The 19057-nt window shown below is 43.5% G+C and overlaps 1 protein-coding gene across 3 annotated transcripts in view; it reads right to left on the reverse strand.

Moving 5' to 3' along the window:
* Positions 1-19057, reverse strand: part of LOC108411240 (ral guanine nucleotide dissociation stimulator) — a 127750-nt gene that overhangs the window by 73290 nt on the left and 35403 nt on the right. For 2 of the 3 annotated variants that reach the window (XM_037545686.1, XM_037545685.1), the window contains exon 1: positions 4642-4988. The exons of the other annotated variant lie outside the window; for it this stretch is intronic. In XM_037545686.1, coding sequence (XP_037401583.1) covers positions 4642-4797 — 156 coding nt within the window. In that variant the 5' untranslated portion in view covers positions 4798-4988. Of the gene's footprint in view, positions 1-4641; positions 4989-19057 lie in introns of those variants that run through there. 3 annotated transcript variants of the gene reach the window in all.

The following is a 19057-nucleotide window of genomic DNA, read 5'->3' on the forward strand; positions in this document are numbered from 1 at the left end:
AACAGTGGTCCACTCCCTCCTTGTAATGCTGATTTGTCCTATAACTCATACATGAAGCGCAGTGTGAGTAATAAATAGCACTTCAGTCTTCAAATGGTTCGTTAGACGGGAGACGGGTAGCATTGAAAGTCGGAATAAATACTATGCTGTACTCCTGCTCTACAGCACACTGTAAAGCCCGTGTCTACTAGTCTGGCCTTGTGTTGCACAGATTTCACATCTAATGACGTGACAGAACTTACGCTCCAGACTGTGGGCTTCAAGAGTGTTTGGAGGGTTTGTTTCTGTTTTTCTTTTGTTCTTTCCCTCTTCTGTCTCTTCGAGACTTTGCCTGGCCGTCCTGGCTTTGACAGAACTTCTTTAAGGCGCCTCTTTGTCACTGCCACTTTCTAGGCTCAGCCACGTAACTTTCTAGATCTTTCTCTCCACAAACCGTACAACCCTGGTCTGATTTATGAAAGCATGCATCACGTAAATACTAGTCACTCCGGAGCTGAGCGAAGTTTACTGGAGTGCAGGTCAGCTGAGTGTGTGTTTATGTGTGTGTGTGTGTTGGGGAGAAAAGAAAGCTGTAATCTTTTCATGCATCACTGCTCGAGCCTCCAACCAGTAGAGTTGAAGATGAAACAATGACGCACTTGAAGGAGTTGGTCTTCGATATGTCTTGGTTTCTGGAATCAATATAGCGTCCAGAACAGGAGTGTCAAACTCACCCATTAAAAGGGCCATATTAAAAAATGTCAACAAATCTGAGGACCAGAGAGCGTCTATGGTTTAATACGCCAAAACCTCAACAGCACAATGTAGGCACTTGTAAAAACCTTCAAATGTTACACGTGAATTCCTGATAATATTTAGGCTACATTAGCACAACGTCCCCAGGATGAAGGTCTTTTAACCCTACCTGTGTGCCTGATCTGGACACCGGACATCTTTTCTGCTGCAAGTTCATTCATTCTTAATCAGTTTCTGAGCAGCTGAGTGTTTATGGTGTTAATGGTGTTTATGTTGGTTGAGCTGCAGCTGAAACGCAGCTGGTGTGTTTGGTGATATGACGTGTGGAACTGGGTAGAAAACTGCTGTCCCATAGACTGTTACTTGGTCAGCACAAATTACGTTGCAGTGCATGTATGAGCATAGGGGGCAGTCGTGGGCCGGAGATTGGGGAAGTGTAGTGGATAACACCTCTGCCTTCTACTCTGTAGACTGGGGTTCAATCCCCACCTGGGTAACCACCCTACACTACACCAGTAAGAGTCCTTGGGCAAGACTCCTAACACCGCATTGGCCTACCTGTGTGAAAATGATCAAACTGTAAGTCGCTCTGGATAAGAGCGTCAGCCAAATGCCAGAAATGTAAATGACCGCAAGTTTGCCGGTTCAATTCCCTCGGCTGACAGCCCATGACTGAAGCACCCTCGGGTGCTGCGGATAGGGCTGCCCACTGCTCCGGGTAAGTGTGCTCACTGCCCCCTGTGTGTTCACTAGTATGTGGGTGTTTCACTGCACGGATGGGTTAAATGCAGAGGTCTGATTACACAGTTGGATGATAATTTGGAACGCAATGCCGGGGATTGTAGTGCTGCTGGTTGTGAAATAGACTAATATTATTAGAGAATCTAAATAATTTTCAGGGCGGGATTGGATTTTGCCACAGGCCTGATCTGGTCTGCGGGCCTTGTGCTTGACACATGGGGTCTAGAATGACTCCAGCAATTCCCGTCACTTAAGCGATACTTTTTTAATCCCACAAACGGGGAAATTCCACCTCCGCATTTAACCCGTCCGTGAAGTGAAACACCACATACACACTAGGGGGCAGTGAGTACACTTGACCGGAGCGGTGGGCAGCCCAATCCGCAGCGCCCGGGGAGCAGTTGGGGGTTAGGTGTCTTGCTCAAGGACACCTCAGTCATGGACTGTCAGCACTGGGGATCAAACCGGCAACCTTCCGGTCACGAGGCTGGTTCCCTAACCTCCAGCCCACGACTGCACTTGGAATCAGAACTGAGGTCACCTTCAAACGTTCTGGAATTGAACAGCCCGACTGATGAACACGTTTTGACCTATTGACTACGTTTGGGGTAAAGGGGGAAACCATGTAAGTGTGATTTCTTTTGCCACGCTGTTGAGAGGGAAAAGGTTGATTAATCCAATGTGATTTATGGCTGACTGACTGAAGGCAGAGGGTGTGAAAGCGGCGCAGGAGTAATATATATGGTGACATTAGCACAAGAATAGCTGCGGCCTAAAGAAAGCAGCTTTTCTCTTGGTGCGGAAGGGTCAGTATGAGCTCTCACACACACACAAAAAGCAGGGTGGAAATGGTGCTGAATGATGGGTAGCAGCAGCTTGGAGTGTATGTCCGTGGGACCTGTTTGAGCTAAGCTGTCCCCTGAGCTCAGACGCAAGAGCAGGTCAGCGTGAGAGTGTGGATCGCAGTCTCTCGAGAGCCACTCAGGAAGCTCTCAGACTGAAGGAGCTCTGATTACACAGTGTGTGTGGTGTTTCCACGTTCTCCTGTGTCCGAAACAGTCTGCTACACATGAATTTCTCCAGCAATATATACTAGTACACTCTATGTAGTACACTATATACTGGTCCAGTACATACTGGTGCAGTATGCAGTACACAGTATATAGTAATACATTATGTGGTACACAGTAAATACTAGTGCAGTAGACAGTATACACTGTATGCTAGAAGAACTCAGTATATCGTAGTATAGTATGCAGTACACAGTACATACTGGTGCAGTATACATTATATACTAATACAGTGTACAGTAACTGGTACATTATGCAGGATACAGTATATACTGGTACAGAGCGTAGTATATAGTATACAGTACATACTTCCATAGTATATAGTAGTACAGAAAGCAACACACAGCATATACTGGTACAGACTATAGTATAGACTGGTACAGTGTGCGGTACACAGTACATACTGGTGCAGTATACAGTATAGATTGGTATGTTGAGTGTATGTAAACACGCGCACACACACACACACACACACACACACACACACACACACACACACACATACTCACACACCTGCAGTATTTTGGGGGAAAACGTTTTTCCACATATTATTCCCACACAAATAAATATATGACATCAACGCAAATGCTGCCAGACAAAGTAAAATAAAAAGTTGTGTTGATTTATGTAGAAATTATTTACATATTTGCATTAAGTACCTTACTTTTTTAAAAAAACACCCCCCCACCCCCCAAAACACTGCAGTCCTGGGCAAACAATACAGCAACAAATCCACTCTACAGTGATTCATAATTCCATACGGCTGTAACAGCATATGCGCTCTATGAAAATAAACTCTCAGCAGTTCTACAGCAAACGACACAAACCCAGACACGTCTCTCGTTAAAGCACAGCTATTTTCTTCTCTCCTTCTACGACACGCTCACTCCCACCCTCAGACACGGAGCAGAAGCTGAAATCTAGGACTTAATTATCAAAATTACCAAACCCACTGACTCACAGGAGCCAGGAAATTCCATAGTGGACCACCAGAGTTCGTGAAATGGGCTACATAAACAAACATATCAAAACAACACTAAAAGGGTATTAAGCCATATCTCACACACACACACACACACACACACACACACACACACACACACTAATGAACCACACCTCTTACACTGCATTTGCCACACAGCAATTATCTACTTTCAGAAACCCGAGATGCCCTCAGCGTCATCCACCAATCAGAATCTCACAAAAGCAGCTACAACTTCTATCTATCTATCTATCTATCTATCTATCTATCTATCTATCTATCTATCTATCTATCTATCTATCTATCTATCTATCTATCACTGGGCAATATATACGGTATACAGGTAGGTTTCTGGTGTCACACCATCGTTTTCACTAAATAAACAGCAGCATCTCTCAGACCAAGTAGCCTTTTTTAATGTATTTTAATTTTTAATAATATTTTGTGTGAATTAAGCTCAGTTAACTGCAATGTGTAGTTTATTGGGTGCTTCAGATTGCTTTGAAATTGAAATTGTGCTTTTTGTCTGATTCATACCGATTTACAACATCAAGAAATGCCCCTTTAAAAAATAAATAAATAAACAGTCCAACCAAAACAAGCTGTGGGAAAAATCTTACTATTCAATTTTATTAAGACCGTCCAGCACGACATCGTTCAAAAGCATCATCTACAGCTCTGTTGCTCACCACTACTCAGGTGAAACCTTTGTTGCAGAGCTCTTATTATCTGATTAAAATCCTTCTATGCATGTATCTGCCGTTATATCGGGCTTATTTTATTGAAAACTGACTCCAAACTTTTGAATGGTAGTTGCAAGTTGCAAGCAAACACTTGCAATCCTGCAAGAGCCTCTTGGAAAATGTTAAAGTCATAGCTTTCTCTGATACACACACACTTAAATACAAAGGTTCCTAAAGGTTCTTGGCTTAGACGAGAAGTTCTAGGAACGAAAAACCTTCTATTGACATAGAACCTTTATACCATGCGAAGGTTTCTTTCCCCACCTCCTTTACAAAAAGCGTCTCTTTTAAGAATCATCCACTGAACCACCCACAAGTCTGTCTATCTATCTTTCTGTCTTTCTATCATATGTATTCACTCCCTCGTTACCTCCAGTAGTGGTAGGTCTGGGTCCAGCTGGGTGAAGCTGCTCAGCACCACCGGTCCAGTCTGTTCGCCCACCTCCAGCTTCACCCCGTCCCAAATACTGCGGATCCGCCAGGCGCCACCGTCAAACATCACACACGCTCCCCTCACATGCACCATCAGGGGGGTAGGAGTGAGGGTGGGGGGTAAAATCCAAATTCAGCACCAAAATAAATAAATAAATAAAAAAAATAACAATAATCCAGAGCAAACTAAATGTAGGGTCCCATGCTTGGAATAAAATCCAGCTAAGTTTTGCTCCTGAAGCGAAAACCCCTGAAAACCATGAACTCACTCCCTTCACTCACACACACACTGACACACACTGAGGGGATAGAGAACAGACTGAGCTTCGGGTCCTACAGGCTCCGCCCCACCTACCCGCCCCCCTGCTTCTCTCCCTATCTCTCTTGCGCATGCACTCTACAAACCCCACCCCCACCCTCTTCTCTAAGCATGAGGTCATTTTTTAGCAGCTCTGTGCTGAAATGGAAAGGGTCATTTAAAAGCTGTGGAGTATCGAGCAGAAGCTGTAAAAGCACAGAGCAGTTCTCACATGGACATGATTCACGCCCGGCTACATTCACACGCAGGGACAGAGTTTACGGACTCCCGGGACCACTGAGATAGCAAAAAACTGGATGACCACACCAGCTGGCCCTGTAGTGTTTATAAACCTACATTCACTGGCCACTTTATTAGAAACACCTACCTTGTACTTCAAGTCACTGGACACTTATTTCAGAAACACCTACCTTGTACTTCTGCTTACTGGCCACTTTATCAGAAACAACTACCTTGTGCTTCCACTCACTGGCCACTTTATTAGAAACACCTACCTTGTGCTTCCACTCACTGGACACTTTATTAGAAACACCTACCTTGTACTTCTACTCACTGGCCACTTCATCAGAAACAACTACCTTGTGCTTCCACTCACTGGCCACTTTATTAGAAACACCTACCTTGTACTTCTACTCACTGGCCACTTTATTAGAAACACCTACCTTGTGCTTCCACTCACTGGACACTTTATTAGAAACACCTACCTTGTACTTCTACTCACTGGCCACTTCATCAGAAACAACTACCTTGTGCTTTCACTCATTGGCCACTTTATTAGAAACACCTATCTTGTGTTTTCAATCACTGGCCACTTTATAAGAAACACCCACCTTATGTGTCCACTCACTGGACACTTTATTAGAAACATCTTGTACATTCACTCACTGGCCACTTTATTGGAAACACATCCCTGGTAGTTTAATTCACTGGCCACTTTACTGGAAACCCCTACACACAAAAATGAACCAAGGTATTTATTTGACTTACTAACTATAAATAAATACATAAAACTCTTCACTTTTTCGAGAGTGCCTTGTGCTTCCACTCACTGGCCGCTTCATGAGGTCCACCTACTTTATAAGTTCACTATACAGTTGTATAATTACAGTGCTGAAATGCTGCTCATCATTGATTGTTTTATCTCCGCAGGTTTGCATATGAAAGAGTTGTTGACATGTAACTACGTTTTCTGTTTTAACCCTTTCAGCAGAACCTTCACAAAAGAATGGAACTTCATTGTTTGTAATGTAACAATAGCCTCTTTTCTTCCTAACAATGGATAATCAGATTCCAGAACTGCAGCACGGAGAACCATGCCCAGGGTACTACAGTGGCCACTTTATTAGAAACCCCTACCTTGTACATCCACTCACTGCCTTTATGAGCTCTGTCTATCCTATAGGTCAGCTATGTAGGTGTACATCTACTGTAGGTCATCTGTTGCTTCACAATTCAACAGCCCCCTCTACTTGATTGATCCATGGCCACTTTCTGACCAAAGGTCGACGGTTTACCAGAAATGATGCAGATGTGTTGCTTGTAAGTGTGTCGATACAGCTGTGCTGGGGTTTTTACACACATCGAGAGTTGGGAGTGGACCACTGTCCAAAAACATCCAGCCAAGAGTGACTCTCTGGTCAGGGCTAAATGCAAACTGTGCATGAATAGAAGAGCTGCCGTCTCTAACTGGACACCGGCAATGAGCTTCAAGGGAGGGGTTTCTAATAAAGAGGCCAACAAATCGCTGCCGTCAGAAGAAAACCTTTTATCTCCATTTTTGTTAGTTTTCAGGTTTTGACATGATAGGAAAAGTCCTGCTACTCTTTACCCTGTGTGTAAATTTCACGATAAGTGGACCATAAGAAACAGCCTAAAATGACTTGGAAAGACGTCTGGTTCCATTGACTTACATTAAAAGAAAAGCAGGTTTTTTCCTTCTCCTGTAAAGTTACCATTTTGGAGATACGAGGTTTTTTTCTGACAACGACGAAATGCATATGCCTGTTGCTATTTCAAAATCCCACAATACAGCACAAGTTACCATATAGCACCGGTGCATCTGTCCACTCAGTGCAGGACAGTGCATAAAGAAAAGCTTCTGAAATAAACAAGAGGCTTTGTTACGAAAGTGCTGCGCTCATGTTAAAGTAAAAGTCATCTCTCTCTCCCCCGCACGCCTCCTCTGGACATTTCTGGCTGCTCTACTTTGCACATCTGGTGTGTGTTATGCGTAGGCCGAGGAGGCCGAGTGACTGCCAGTAAGAACCGGCGCTGAAAACACACTCAGGGAGTGGAGGAATGTGACAGGGGGGAGGGGAGACGAGTGCAGCCAGGAGGAAGAGCTCTGTGTGTGTGTGTGTGTGTGTGTGTGTGTGTGTGTGTGAAGAGCCCTCCCTAATTGAAAAAGCAATTCTGGAATGGATCTGCTGAGTACAGTTATGCCTGGTTAGAGAACGCACTCTTTTTTCTATGAAAAGTTCCACATCAGCGTATATTATTTGTGTTCTATTGGAGAGATGCGTTCGGTGGGTGTGGCCATGGAAAGTGCAATGCAAGCAAATATTGTTGTGCAACAAATGGCTCAAACGTCGCACAGGCTGAAGAAAGAAAATACATCCAAACCATATACAAGTATTCATGTGAGAGTGCAAGGCCAAGGCTTAACAGCTAGAAGTTGCAACTGGGAAGAAATGGTAGAAGAAAGAAAAGCATTTAACGTACAGCACTGTGCAAAAGTCAGAGACCACCCTTCGTTTATTTCATCTACAGCCAAAACAGCCACAAAGTATGAGTTATTCGTTTTGCAGCACCGGGGAAAAAAGTAGAAACTGTGCATTTCGAAGAAAAGTAAACAAAAAAGATGAACCGAATATATTTTATTCAGTATTCAGTGTGTGCGCCTTCATTAAGAGACTCGGCAGCGACATTTTTCCACCCCTCCAAAGTTCAGTCTTAGGAGCTGGTTTAGCATCCACTAACCTCACACACTCAGTGGTGTTGAGGTCTGGACTCTGGGGTGGTCAGTCCACTGTTCAGTTCTTCTTGATCAGCTACACGTCCTTTCAGACCCACGGCGCTGAGCGGTCTTCTCCCAGTGGAAGGATGGACAGAAACCCCTGTGGATGTTTTCAGACCTGAAGCAGCTTGATGTTCTCCTCTCTCTCAGAGATCAAAGCTTTCAGTGCTGTTTATCTGATGGGGGCAGTTTGGGTGTCGACCAGGTCTTCCAGGTGGTTGTTAGGAAGCCCATTTTCCAGTTTTATTATTTTTAGTTATTTTCCTTTGGCTCTTTTCTTCCTTACGCAAGTGGATTATCTTAGAAATGAAACGAATAAAGTGCGATCTCTGAACTGAACCTCTGCACAGCTTCCTCACTTTCCTAAATGCAGCGTAACAAAAATCGTCCCAGAAATGATTAGGTGATGAAAATGTGAAGCATCACGCAGAAACGCTCATACTGTTTGATTTGCTGACTCATACAAGCACCGGAATGACTCAGCAGAGCACTCAGCCGGGTCAGACTCCAAGACTCCAACAGAAGAGAGCTACTCTTTCATTAAACTCATCTCAGCACTCAACCCTACACTGTTAGAAATGAAGTGCAGGAACATTTTCCGTTCATCAAGGTACAAACTGTAGATGTTCCCTCAGATCTCCAGCAGTGGCTTTAAGGTCTGATTGAGGAGCTTAAACCAGTTCCTCCAGGTGAAAAGTTGGTATTTGTACCTTTTCATAACCGAATGTTTTAAAACAGAACAGAATAGAAAGTCGGGCGATGAGACTGGGTGACTGAAAGGTACTGAGATTCACCTTTGAGGGGACCACCCCAGTGACAAGAGAGGTACTACCCCAGTGACAGTTGAGCACCTTCTTTTCTGAGAGTGTATTATAAAACCTATTTATTTACATCAGCATTTTATTCAGTAGCTTTTTTTGGTCTTCTTAGATTCTTCGTTTCTATATGCAGGGAAATTTGGGGAAGGAAGCCCAACAGGGGACACGCTCAGAAAGCAGGTACTGTCACTGTCGTGGACCCTCAGGGGTCCATCCCATTACCTTCAGTCAAGGAACATAACTGAACCATAATCCACTGAAATGATCTGTTCTAAGCTGGACTGACTCCACACACCCCGCCTCGCCTCCAGGCTTTTACTCTACTGCTCTGTTTTAAAACATTCGGTTATGAAAAGGAACAAATACCAACTTTTCACCTGGGAGAAAAACGTTGGTGCTCAATTGGACCTTTGAGGGAACATTTACACTGAGTGTGTTTACATATGCTTAATAATCCAGTAGATGCAGAAAATCAGATGTTGTCAGTGAGCTGATCAATGCGTTCACATGCACTTGAGTAATCAGATAATGGGGAAACTCCAGGTCCACATGAGTCAGACAGTAATCAGATTTCTGCTTTGCAATCAGCCAATAAACCCACAGAAGAAGACGTGACGTAAACGTATCCTGAAAATATGAACAAACATCATCTAGAAGACGAAGAATATTTAAATCCTTCATTTCTTCAAGCATATATTTGGTTCCAGCATCAAACACACGTCAAGCGCACAACTCGGGAATATGATCGGATTATTGTCACTCGCTGTTCGTTCCTTGATGAACACAAAATGTACCAGCGCAGAACCTTTATTTCTAACCGTGCAAACTGGTTAGAACGGCTGTGGTCTAATTTCCCAAATTCCATCCGGATCACTGCATTCCTGGGATTTCTTCCCTGCATTTCTTTTGTTCATATTTTCTCAGTTTCAGTTGCTCTGTATCATCCACACAAAAGAATCGAGCCATTCACCAATAAGAGTAACAAACGAAAGGCGTGTGGATTGACAGATTCGCCCCATCTCCTCTGCTCTCTCTCTTTCTGCGTTCCTCCATCCCTAAAGGACGCTGAGTAATGTGAAATATCCATTTAAACTCACACACGCCGAGGGTGGAAAAACCCTCATCTAACTAAGTGGGGGGCTTTTATTCTGCCTGCATAGCTGAGCATCACTGCTAATGAAATAAAGGGTGATATCATTAGAGTGAATCAGCGTCTGCTTTACAGTAAAGACTGACATCAGCCCTGCAGCAGGTTCTTTAGATCTCCCCTCAACTGCTGTATGGACATCTTTAGCTGGATTGCGGTCTGGCTGAGCTGGTCCCTGAGGAGGCTCATGTCCCTGCTGGTGCTGATGTGGGTGTGAATGTGCTCCCACAGTTCCACCAGCTCAGTGGAGTGGAGTGACATCAGTGACATCAGTGACTGTCAGAAGGTCACAGTGAAGAACATCCGAGGACAACTCAGAACTTATTCCCCAGCACCCCCCACCCTCTCTTTCTCTCTCTCTATACCTCTATACCTCTATACCCCTCTCTCTCTCTCTCTCTCTCTCTCTCTCTCTCTATACCTCTCTCTCCCCCACCCTCTTTCTCTCTCTATACCTCTATACCTCTCTCTCTCTATATATATATATATATACCTCTATACCTCTATACCTCTCTCTCTCTCTCTATACCTTTCTCTCCCCCACCCTCTCTCTCTCTCTATATATATCTCTATACCTCTATACCTCTCTCTCTCTCTCTCTACCTCTATACCTCTCTCTCTCTCTCTCTCTATACCTCTCTCTCCCCCACCCTCTCTTTCTCTCTCTCTATACCTCTCTCTCCCCCACCCTCTTTCTCTCTCTATACCTCTATACCTCTCTCTCTCTATATATATATATATACCTCTATACCTCTATACCTCTCTCTCTCTCTCTATACCTTTCTCTCCCCCACCCTCTCTCTCTCTCTATATATATCTCTATACCTCTATACCTCTCTCTCTCTCTCTCTCTACCTCTATACCTCTCTCTCTCTCTATACCTCTCTCTTTCTCTCTCTCTCTCTTTATACCTCTCTCCCTCGCACTCTCTCCCTCGCACCCTTTCTCTCTCTCTCTCCCTCTCTCTCTCTCTCTGTCTCTCTCTCCCTCTTTCTCACTCTCTCCCTTTTCTCTCTCTCTCTCTCTCTCTATACCTCTCTCTTTCTCTCTCTCTCTCTCTCTTTATACCTCTCTCCCTCGCACTCTCTCCCTCGCACCCTTTCTCTCTCTCTCTCCCTCTCTCTCTCTCTCTGTCTCTCTCTCCCTCTTTCTCACTCTCTCCCTTTTTCCTCTCTCTGTCTCTTTCTCTCCCTCTCTCTCTCTGTCTCTTTCTCTCTCTCTCCTATTTACTCCTGTTGCCTCTCTTGCTATCCTCATCTCTTTTACTCTCTCTCCCCATTTTCACTCTCTCTCTCCCTTTTCTCTCTCCATCTTTACTCTTTCTTTCTTTTTACTCCATCTTTCTTGGCAAGACGTCCGAACAAGATACCAAAGAAACCCACAAGTTTTCTCAGTTAGTAAATTACAACAACTATCGTATTTATCTTAGTTTACCGTCGTTTCAGTGGATTTTGGTCTTTTTCTTCATAACAAGCACAAAAAATCACTAATAGCATGCGAAATGCGAATGACCCTCGTTTTCTCTTCCACTTTCACTCTCTCTCATATGCTCTTCTGCCTTCTTTCTGTTTTTGTTTTATTTGCTCTCGTAGCCTTTTGCTCACCTCCGCTCTCACTCTCACTTTCTCACTCTTAATTCATTCTCTCTCTTTCACCTGGTTCTCTCACTCTCTGCCGCCCTCTCTCCCTCCCTCCCTCTCTCTCTCTCTCTCTCTCTCTCTCTCTCCCTCTATACCTCTATACCTCTCTCTCTCTCCCTCTATACCTCTATACCTCTCTCTCTCTCTCTCTATACCTCTATACCTCTTTCTCTCTCTCCCTCTCTCTCTCTCTCTCTCCCTCTCTCTCTGGTGGACAGCCGGCTATGACAGGCAGAGACCAGCTGTGGTTAGACTGAGCATGTTTAAATCAGTGTCATTAAACAGATGGCCACACACTGTAAGCCAACCAGAGCTGCAAGATACCAAATATCATATTACGCTTATATTGCTAGACATTGTGCTCGTCATATAGCTTATAAATGCATCAGTGAGTCAGTAATATGGCGAGATTAAAGACAGACCTGTGTTATTTTAGCCAGAGTTTACCTTTATAGGATTACATGAATATTCTGATTCATCAAAACACTCACAGAAACAATCCCCTGGAGTCGTGACTCGTCAGGATGATCATCACACACAGTAAAAATACTGTGATTGGTGGGTTGAGGGGACTCATATGCGTATTATAGTCTTCTTCCATAAGAGGACTGCAAAGGCTAATATCACAGCGACTGAAATTATAGACTGTGCAATCCTAATAGCCACTTCTGTATCATCTTCTGATTCATATCTTTCATAGCTTTCTCTCAAACCTCTTATCGTATTGGCTGAACCACGATCCTGCAGCCACGTGACTGGCTAATTACTGCATTTCTTCAAGAAAAATTGAGGCATAAATTGAAAAAGCTGATTTACTGCGCCACCAACTTGCAAAGATCTAGTTGCATAGGTTTTTTCTCCTTAGGCCTCTCTGGTGGAAATGTGTAATTACACGCAACATCAAGCAGAACGTTTTGTAGCATGGGTTGTGCATCGGGACCCTTCCCTGAGCGAGCAACTGTGATGACTACAAGCACATTAAAAGAGAATCCAAACTGAACAGAGGTCAAAAAAAGTCAAGGGCTTGTCTACGTTCACATTGAGATAAGATAAGGCTTTATTGTCATTCGCATCACATGTGGTACATGACGTGGAACAAAACATTGTACTCACGGTCCAGTTCACTCCCAAAGTAACATAAACAATAAGTAGAAGGTGCAAATAACAGCAGCATGAGTACGAGGTAGAAGGTGTACATCTTAATACTGGTAATGTATAAAGTGACGTGTGTAGGGGTGATATAGTGTAGGGGTGATATAGTGGAGGCACTGGTTCAGTACAGCAGCAGAGATAAATAAGTGGACATGAAGTGCCATTGCAGTGACGTCTAATTGGAGTTTAAGAGTTACCAGGATGAGAATTGCCAGGTTGACGTTGGACAAATCCAAGTTTTTGCTCTAATGTGACTCAGATCTGGTGTTTTCAGGGCTGTGAGGACACAAATCTGATCTTTTCAAATCCCACCTGAGCCACTTTCATACGTGGTCCTAGATCGGATGCGTATCCGATTCGTGGCCGTGTGGCCTTAATGTGACACTCAGATCAGAATTCCTGTGCTTTTTCCACTGCGCGTGACCATCACTCAGCGTTACCATGGCAGCAGCGCCGAACAGACGGTAAAGCCTGTAAACGGTGGAAAAGCAGCTCATCTCACCTTCTTCTCCTCCGTCTGGCTCTAATAATGAAGCTTAGCGCTGATCAGAGTTAATGATCTTCTCAGCGAAGCTCGTTCTGCTCGTTAGTTTGTGCTGATGATGCAGTGATTCAGTCACGTGACGTTACTGAGTAGGAGGAGCTCATGAGGGTCAGTTCAGGAGCTGGTTCATCACATTAATGACAGATTTGAGTCACTGACCCAAACGAGTGTGAACCATCGAGGCAGAGAGATCGGATCTGAGCAGAAAATCGGATTTGAGCAACGAGGCTTGTAATGGGAACGTAGCCAAAATCTTACTTTGTGCAGCTTTTGAACGGATATTCAGTTCCTCTCTTAGCAAAATAACATTATTTTAATTAATGAGGAAATTTGCTGAATTCAAAGTACTGTTTTTTCAGCGGACATACATCAATACTGATCCAGTTATGTAGGTATTTTTCTTTTTTTTTTTTATTGTTTTTCTTTAGTCTTGCTGACTGTGAGATCAGAATGAGCTGAGTGAACAGACACTGAGCCTCCAACCCTCTTAACCTTTATCTCTAACTCCTTATCTCTTTCCCAGTTCCTAGAAGCTGTAGTTTGGATGTTGAAGAAGGGCCATTCTGGTACTCTTTCAAAGGAAATTCCCTCTCTTTACAGTCTCCTCAGTGCCAGGCACAGCTTGGAGGATAACAGGGGGGGTTTCCAATGAACAATCAAAGCCACGGAGCTCCAATTCAATTACCACCACACAGCAGGAACGGATGTACCATCATCAAGATAAGAGTCATATAGAGGGGCCTAGGACACAAACCAAAAAGGCAAAAATCTTCACGCACAACATTTCTGAGAAATGATGCCGGAGCATTTACCAGTGACGCTATTAGTCTGAAAGTAAGAAGAGGATTCATGTTTAATGTTTAAAATCATTTATGCACAGAACCAAGTAACCAAGTACCATTTCCCGTATTACATATTGCCATACGCAAAGAAAATATTTGATATATTTCCATATTTTTCCAAAATATGTGTCAAATTTCTTGTATATCTCAACATGTTTGACATAAAAAAAGACTACTTAATAGAATTTTATAGAATATTAAAAATTACATCTGTTTCATTTGCATATGTGTATATATTAATATACTGACATGCATATATTGGCATATATTTAAACATTGAAAAACAGCACAGTCTATTTTAAAACCACATTCACTGCAGATACATTTTCATTATGAGCAAATATATGTTCATATGTTTTTTCTTCCATCATGGAAGAAAACAGTCACTAAGTCAGTCTAGTAAGTTAAACTTAACCGGTAGTTGAGAGTGCCAAGCGCTAATATTAGTAATCAGGGGCCAGCACTGCCTACTGGGGGCCTTTTCCACATTTGTGCCACTGGAAATGTAGGGCTTGTGGCCCCAGTGACCACTTGCACTGGAGATTTATGTGTTTTATAGTTGAAATCTCAAACATTCACGAATATACAGCACTGTGCAAAAGTTTTAGGCATCTTTTAAACAATGTACGTCAGAGTTTATCACAATATACATTAGAATAAAGTCGTATTCATAATTCAAATAAACAGTAGAACAATAAAAAGTCACGAGAATTTCTCGGGTCCATATTTTTCCTGGACACCTTCACAGCCGCCACAGAGACTCGTTAATATCATCAATTACATCATGAGCTCAATTTACTGAGCACTGATTGGTCAAACCAGGAGCTGCTTTATAACTACATATAATACTGGGCTTCCTCGAGGAGAGGCTTGGAGATGGGTAAACAAACACGCCAACATCCAGAACATCACTGTTTATATATATATATATATATATATATATATATATATATATATATATATATATATATATATAATCATTATTAATTAATATTCTATACATTTTGTTTATTCAAATATTAACACTTTTCTCAGCAAATAAACACAAACTACACAAATAGATTTTGAAAATGTGTCTTGGGTGCCTAAGACTTTCACACCGTACTGTACATGGATAGACATATATGTTTGGTTGGACACGGAGCTAGTTAACACTTCCACTGTGATAGCTTGTGATAGAGATGATTCTTCTGTTGAGACTACTGTCAGCTTCTACAACAGATACCACAAGCTCACTTTTGATAATAATAATAATGATAATAATAATAATAATAATAACAATAATCTTCATTTATATAGCACTTTTTCAAACAAAGTGCTTTAAAGTGTAAACAATTAAAAGACAAAAATTGGTTTTAATGGAGAAATATAAGAGTTAAATATCGGACTGAATGCCGTGGCTCGGAAAACTACGTCGTGTCTCGACAGACGTGGTTCTGTAAGTTTAGTGCCGTTAGTTTAGAGTTCATCTCCTGTCCTGGGACCCCTGCACTGCATAACTGTGGTCTCCTGGTTAAAATACCTGATATTATAAGCTGATTAATCCCATCGTGAGCTGAACGAGGTGTGAACTGCAGAGAGAGACACTAAACTACACAGTGCAGCGGCTCCAAGCCTGGAGTGAAAACACTGAATTAAAGGTCTGCGTGTCTCTCGTCTCTCGGCCTCTGTGGCGTCTTGCAGGTGAATCATTCATTCACAAAGCACAGCAAATTGAAGGCACAGTCGCTCCCTGATTTGGTCCTCAAATGGTGGTGATTATGCAGTGTGACGTCACGTGAAACACGAGAACACATGGTGAAAAACGAGGGTCCATTCACATCAATTCCTGGTTGGATTTGTGAGGTCACAGCCAAAAGCAACATCCGTCTGGCTTTGGGTGCAGACGCACGCTTGTTAACTGTAAATGCAAAGCAGATACAATGATATTTCTGTAATTCTGGCCATAGATTGTTCATTTTGGCACGAAGACTAACTGGACTGGTGGCCGGAGAGGCTATTTTTCAATCCGTCTATCCCCGGTAATGGAGGCCCACAAAATTGCTAAGTTGAATGATTATGCCTTAAGATGTTTACACTCATAAAAGAAGACTACCAACCTTCAAAAAGCAATGGCAGACAACTAAAGATAAGACTAATCAATGATAAAAGTCAGAGGAGGCGAGGTTGAGACTGTGGCCACTGTAAAAAATATCGTGCGGACCACCGAATCCACAGAGCTCCATCCCCCCACGCAGCCTAACAAACTGATACACAACACACACGAGGCTGTTGCAGGCAGGAACCCCGCAGAGCTCCACTGAAACCAAACAGCTGCCTGCATCTGCTCTGGGTTAGCAGGAACATTACACAACTTTATTACTGTACTTAACCTTAAATACAAGCCAGGGAAACCAGAGTACAGGGCTACAGGGCTGCTTACACGGCCTGTTCACTATACGCAGCTTCTCAGAGCGCAGTGTTGTTCCCTACAGACCTCTGAATGGCAGTCATTCTGCAGGCTAAGCTGATTTTTCTCTACGTCAAAAATGATGTTCATTAAAAATCACCGCAGTCACAGCTGATGTTTTGTCTTGTGTACATTTCGCCACTGTGTCCTCTGAACTATGAGGCTGCTTAGCAATGAAAATACGAATAATACTACATACATGCTACAAACAAGCCATTACAAAGTCTACTATTAAACCTCAAACCTACTAAATTACAACGCCAGCTACTCAAATTATGGCCTAAAACTGCCAAAGCCCCTAAATAACATAGTTGACCAAGTTTGCTGGCTTGTTTTTGCGTACATTATTGGGTTGAGATGTCATGTAGCAGTTAGCGTGCATGTAGCTCAAGTATTGGCTCCTTAACAACCTTCAGAGAATCCGACGATGTTCAGAGGAAAATTGGCCGTGAGCCTGAATGTATTGACTATGGAATATTTTAACTAACCACAGAGTTAATACAGAGGTCACGTCCCAAAACACCCTAATTTTTGCTCCAGAAAGAAAGAAAAGCTTAGACTTTGAGTCGCCAATATGCGCATAACAAGTCCGTGTCCACACTACACCTTCGTAACTATCACCACACAACATATCAGTTTTAAACTACTTACTGAATAATTCATATTAGCTACTAATACTAAGTCTCAAGAGTATTAACTCCCGCTCCTCCGCCACCTCCTCCAGCTCTTCTGGAGGGATGCCGAGGCGTTCCCAAGACAGTCGAGAGATATAATCCCTCCAACGTGTCCTGGGTCTTCCCCGGGGTCTCCTCCCCATCGGACATGTCTGGAACATCTCCCTAGGGAGGCGTCCAGAGGCCATCCTTACCAGATGCCTGAACCACCTCAACTGGCTTCTCTCAACGTGGAGGAGCAGCGGCTCTATTCCCGAGCCTCTCCCGAATCGCCGATCTTCTCACCCTATCTCTAAGGGAGAGCCCGGCGACCAAGCCAAACAGTCTAGCATTAACCTCTTAACTGCAAAGGGTCTGTGCATGGGCTGTCAGAAGATCTTAATTAGTGTTCATTTAATCTCGCTCATTTCATAATCCGTCAGATTAACAACTGAATAACTCGTTTAGTTTACAGGGTTGAAAACATAACTTTCCCAACGATTCACAGAAACCAGCAGGACGCTAAAGCCATAGGTCACTTGCTATATCCACTGTTAACCAAACTACCTCTTCACGTTTGCTTCAGAAGTTCTGACTGTGGCTCACTGTAGCTCGAATCCATTCAGCGTCCACTCAAACCGACCAGGTCAAAGACCCAATGTGAATCGCTAAGCCACTCCGAGCGCACGGCCTAAGCCGCTGACCTCAGGCCCTTTGTGTATTTCGTATTTGGAGAATGGCCGTGACCAGAGGCGAAGGGTCATTCACATTCTGACCACGCCACGATGGGCTTTTAGAGATATGACCGCGGTGTTGCCATGGCAACCGCTGGCTATCAGAGAGCGCACCACAGGCGACCGCTCCTATCTGACAAAGACTACAGCGCCGATCCTCCTTTTCATACAGCGCTGGTGGAGAGGACTGGCAAAGGAACCAGATTAGCAACAGTACTGTCTGTATACAGATGATATCACGGCCCTGAAGCAGCTCTGCTGCTGGTACACAAACAAATCCCCCTCACCATAGCGCTTCCGTCGCAGGTTGGAAGGAATCACAACGGCATTCAGTCCAGGCAACGGTTTGTTTATGACATAAAACCCAAAGAAAGTCAGCTTTTCAACAAAACACACACACACACACACACACACACACACTTCCTAAGCCGCTTCTCCCTCAGGGTCACGGTGGGGTGCTGGAGCCTATCCCAGTGGTTATTGGGCGGAAGGCACAAAAACATACTAAAGGAGTAATTAATCTGGAAAAATCACCACAATTTTCCCTTTTCACCCGAAATGTAGATCAGCCAAAACGTGCACCACCAGCTACGGGGCTAGCGCAGTGAACGTGGCATTAGCAGCCTGGTTAAAAGCTTTGTTCATACAGACTCCAAGCACGCAAACTGCCTGTGAAGGCAGCAAATGTCTCCTTCGTCCACAAGTGGTCATTTTACATTTTAAACGAACCGAGTCGCAAATCTGTTACGCAAGTTTAACACGTTAGCGTGGAGGTACGCTCGCTAGCCTAGCTGCTAATGACTGATTAGCAGCCTGCACGTCAGCCACTGTGAAACAAATCACTTTAAATGAACCCCGCCTGCAAAATTCAGCTCTGAGGCCGTGTAAACTCCACCACTGTGGGTGTCCCTTACCATGAAACGCTCATTCGGAAAGGCCTTAATTCATTTTTGATGGAATTTTGGGGGGTTTTTTGCTTTAATTCATTTCTTTTACCTCAGAAATCCTTCAAAAAGATTTCTTTACAAACGACAGCCAGT

The sequence above is a fragment of the Pygocentrus nattereri genome, chromosome 16 (genome assembly GCF_015220715.1).
Source record: "Pygocentrus nattereri isolate fPygNat1 chromosome 16, fPygNat1.pri, whole genome shotgun sequence".
In the NCBI taxonomy this organism is placed as follows: domain Eukaryota; kingdom Metazoa; phylum Chordata; class Actinopteri; order Characiformes; family Serrasalmidae; genus Pygocentrus; species Pygocentrus nattereri.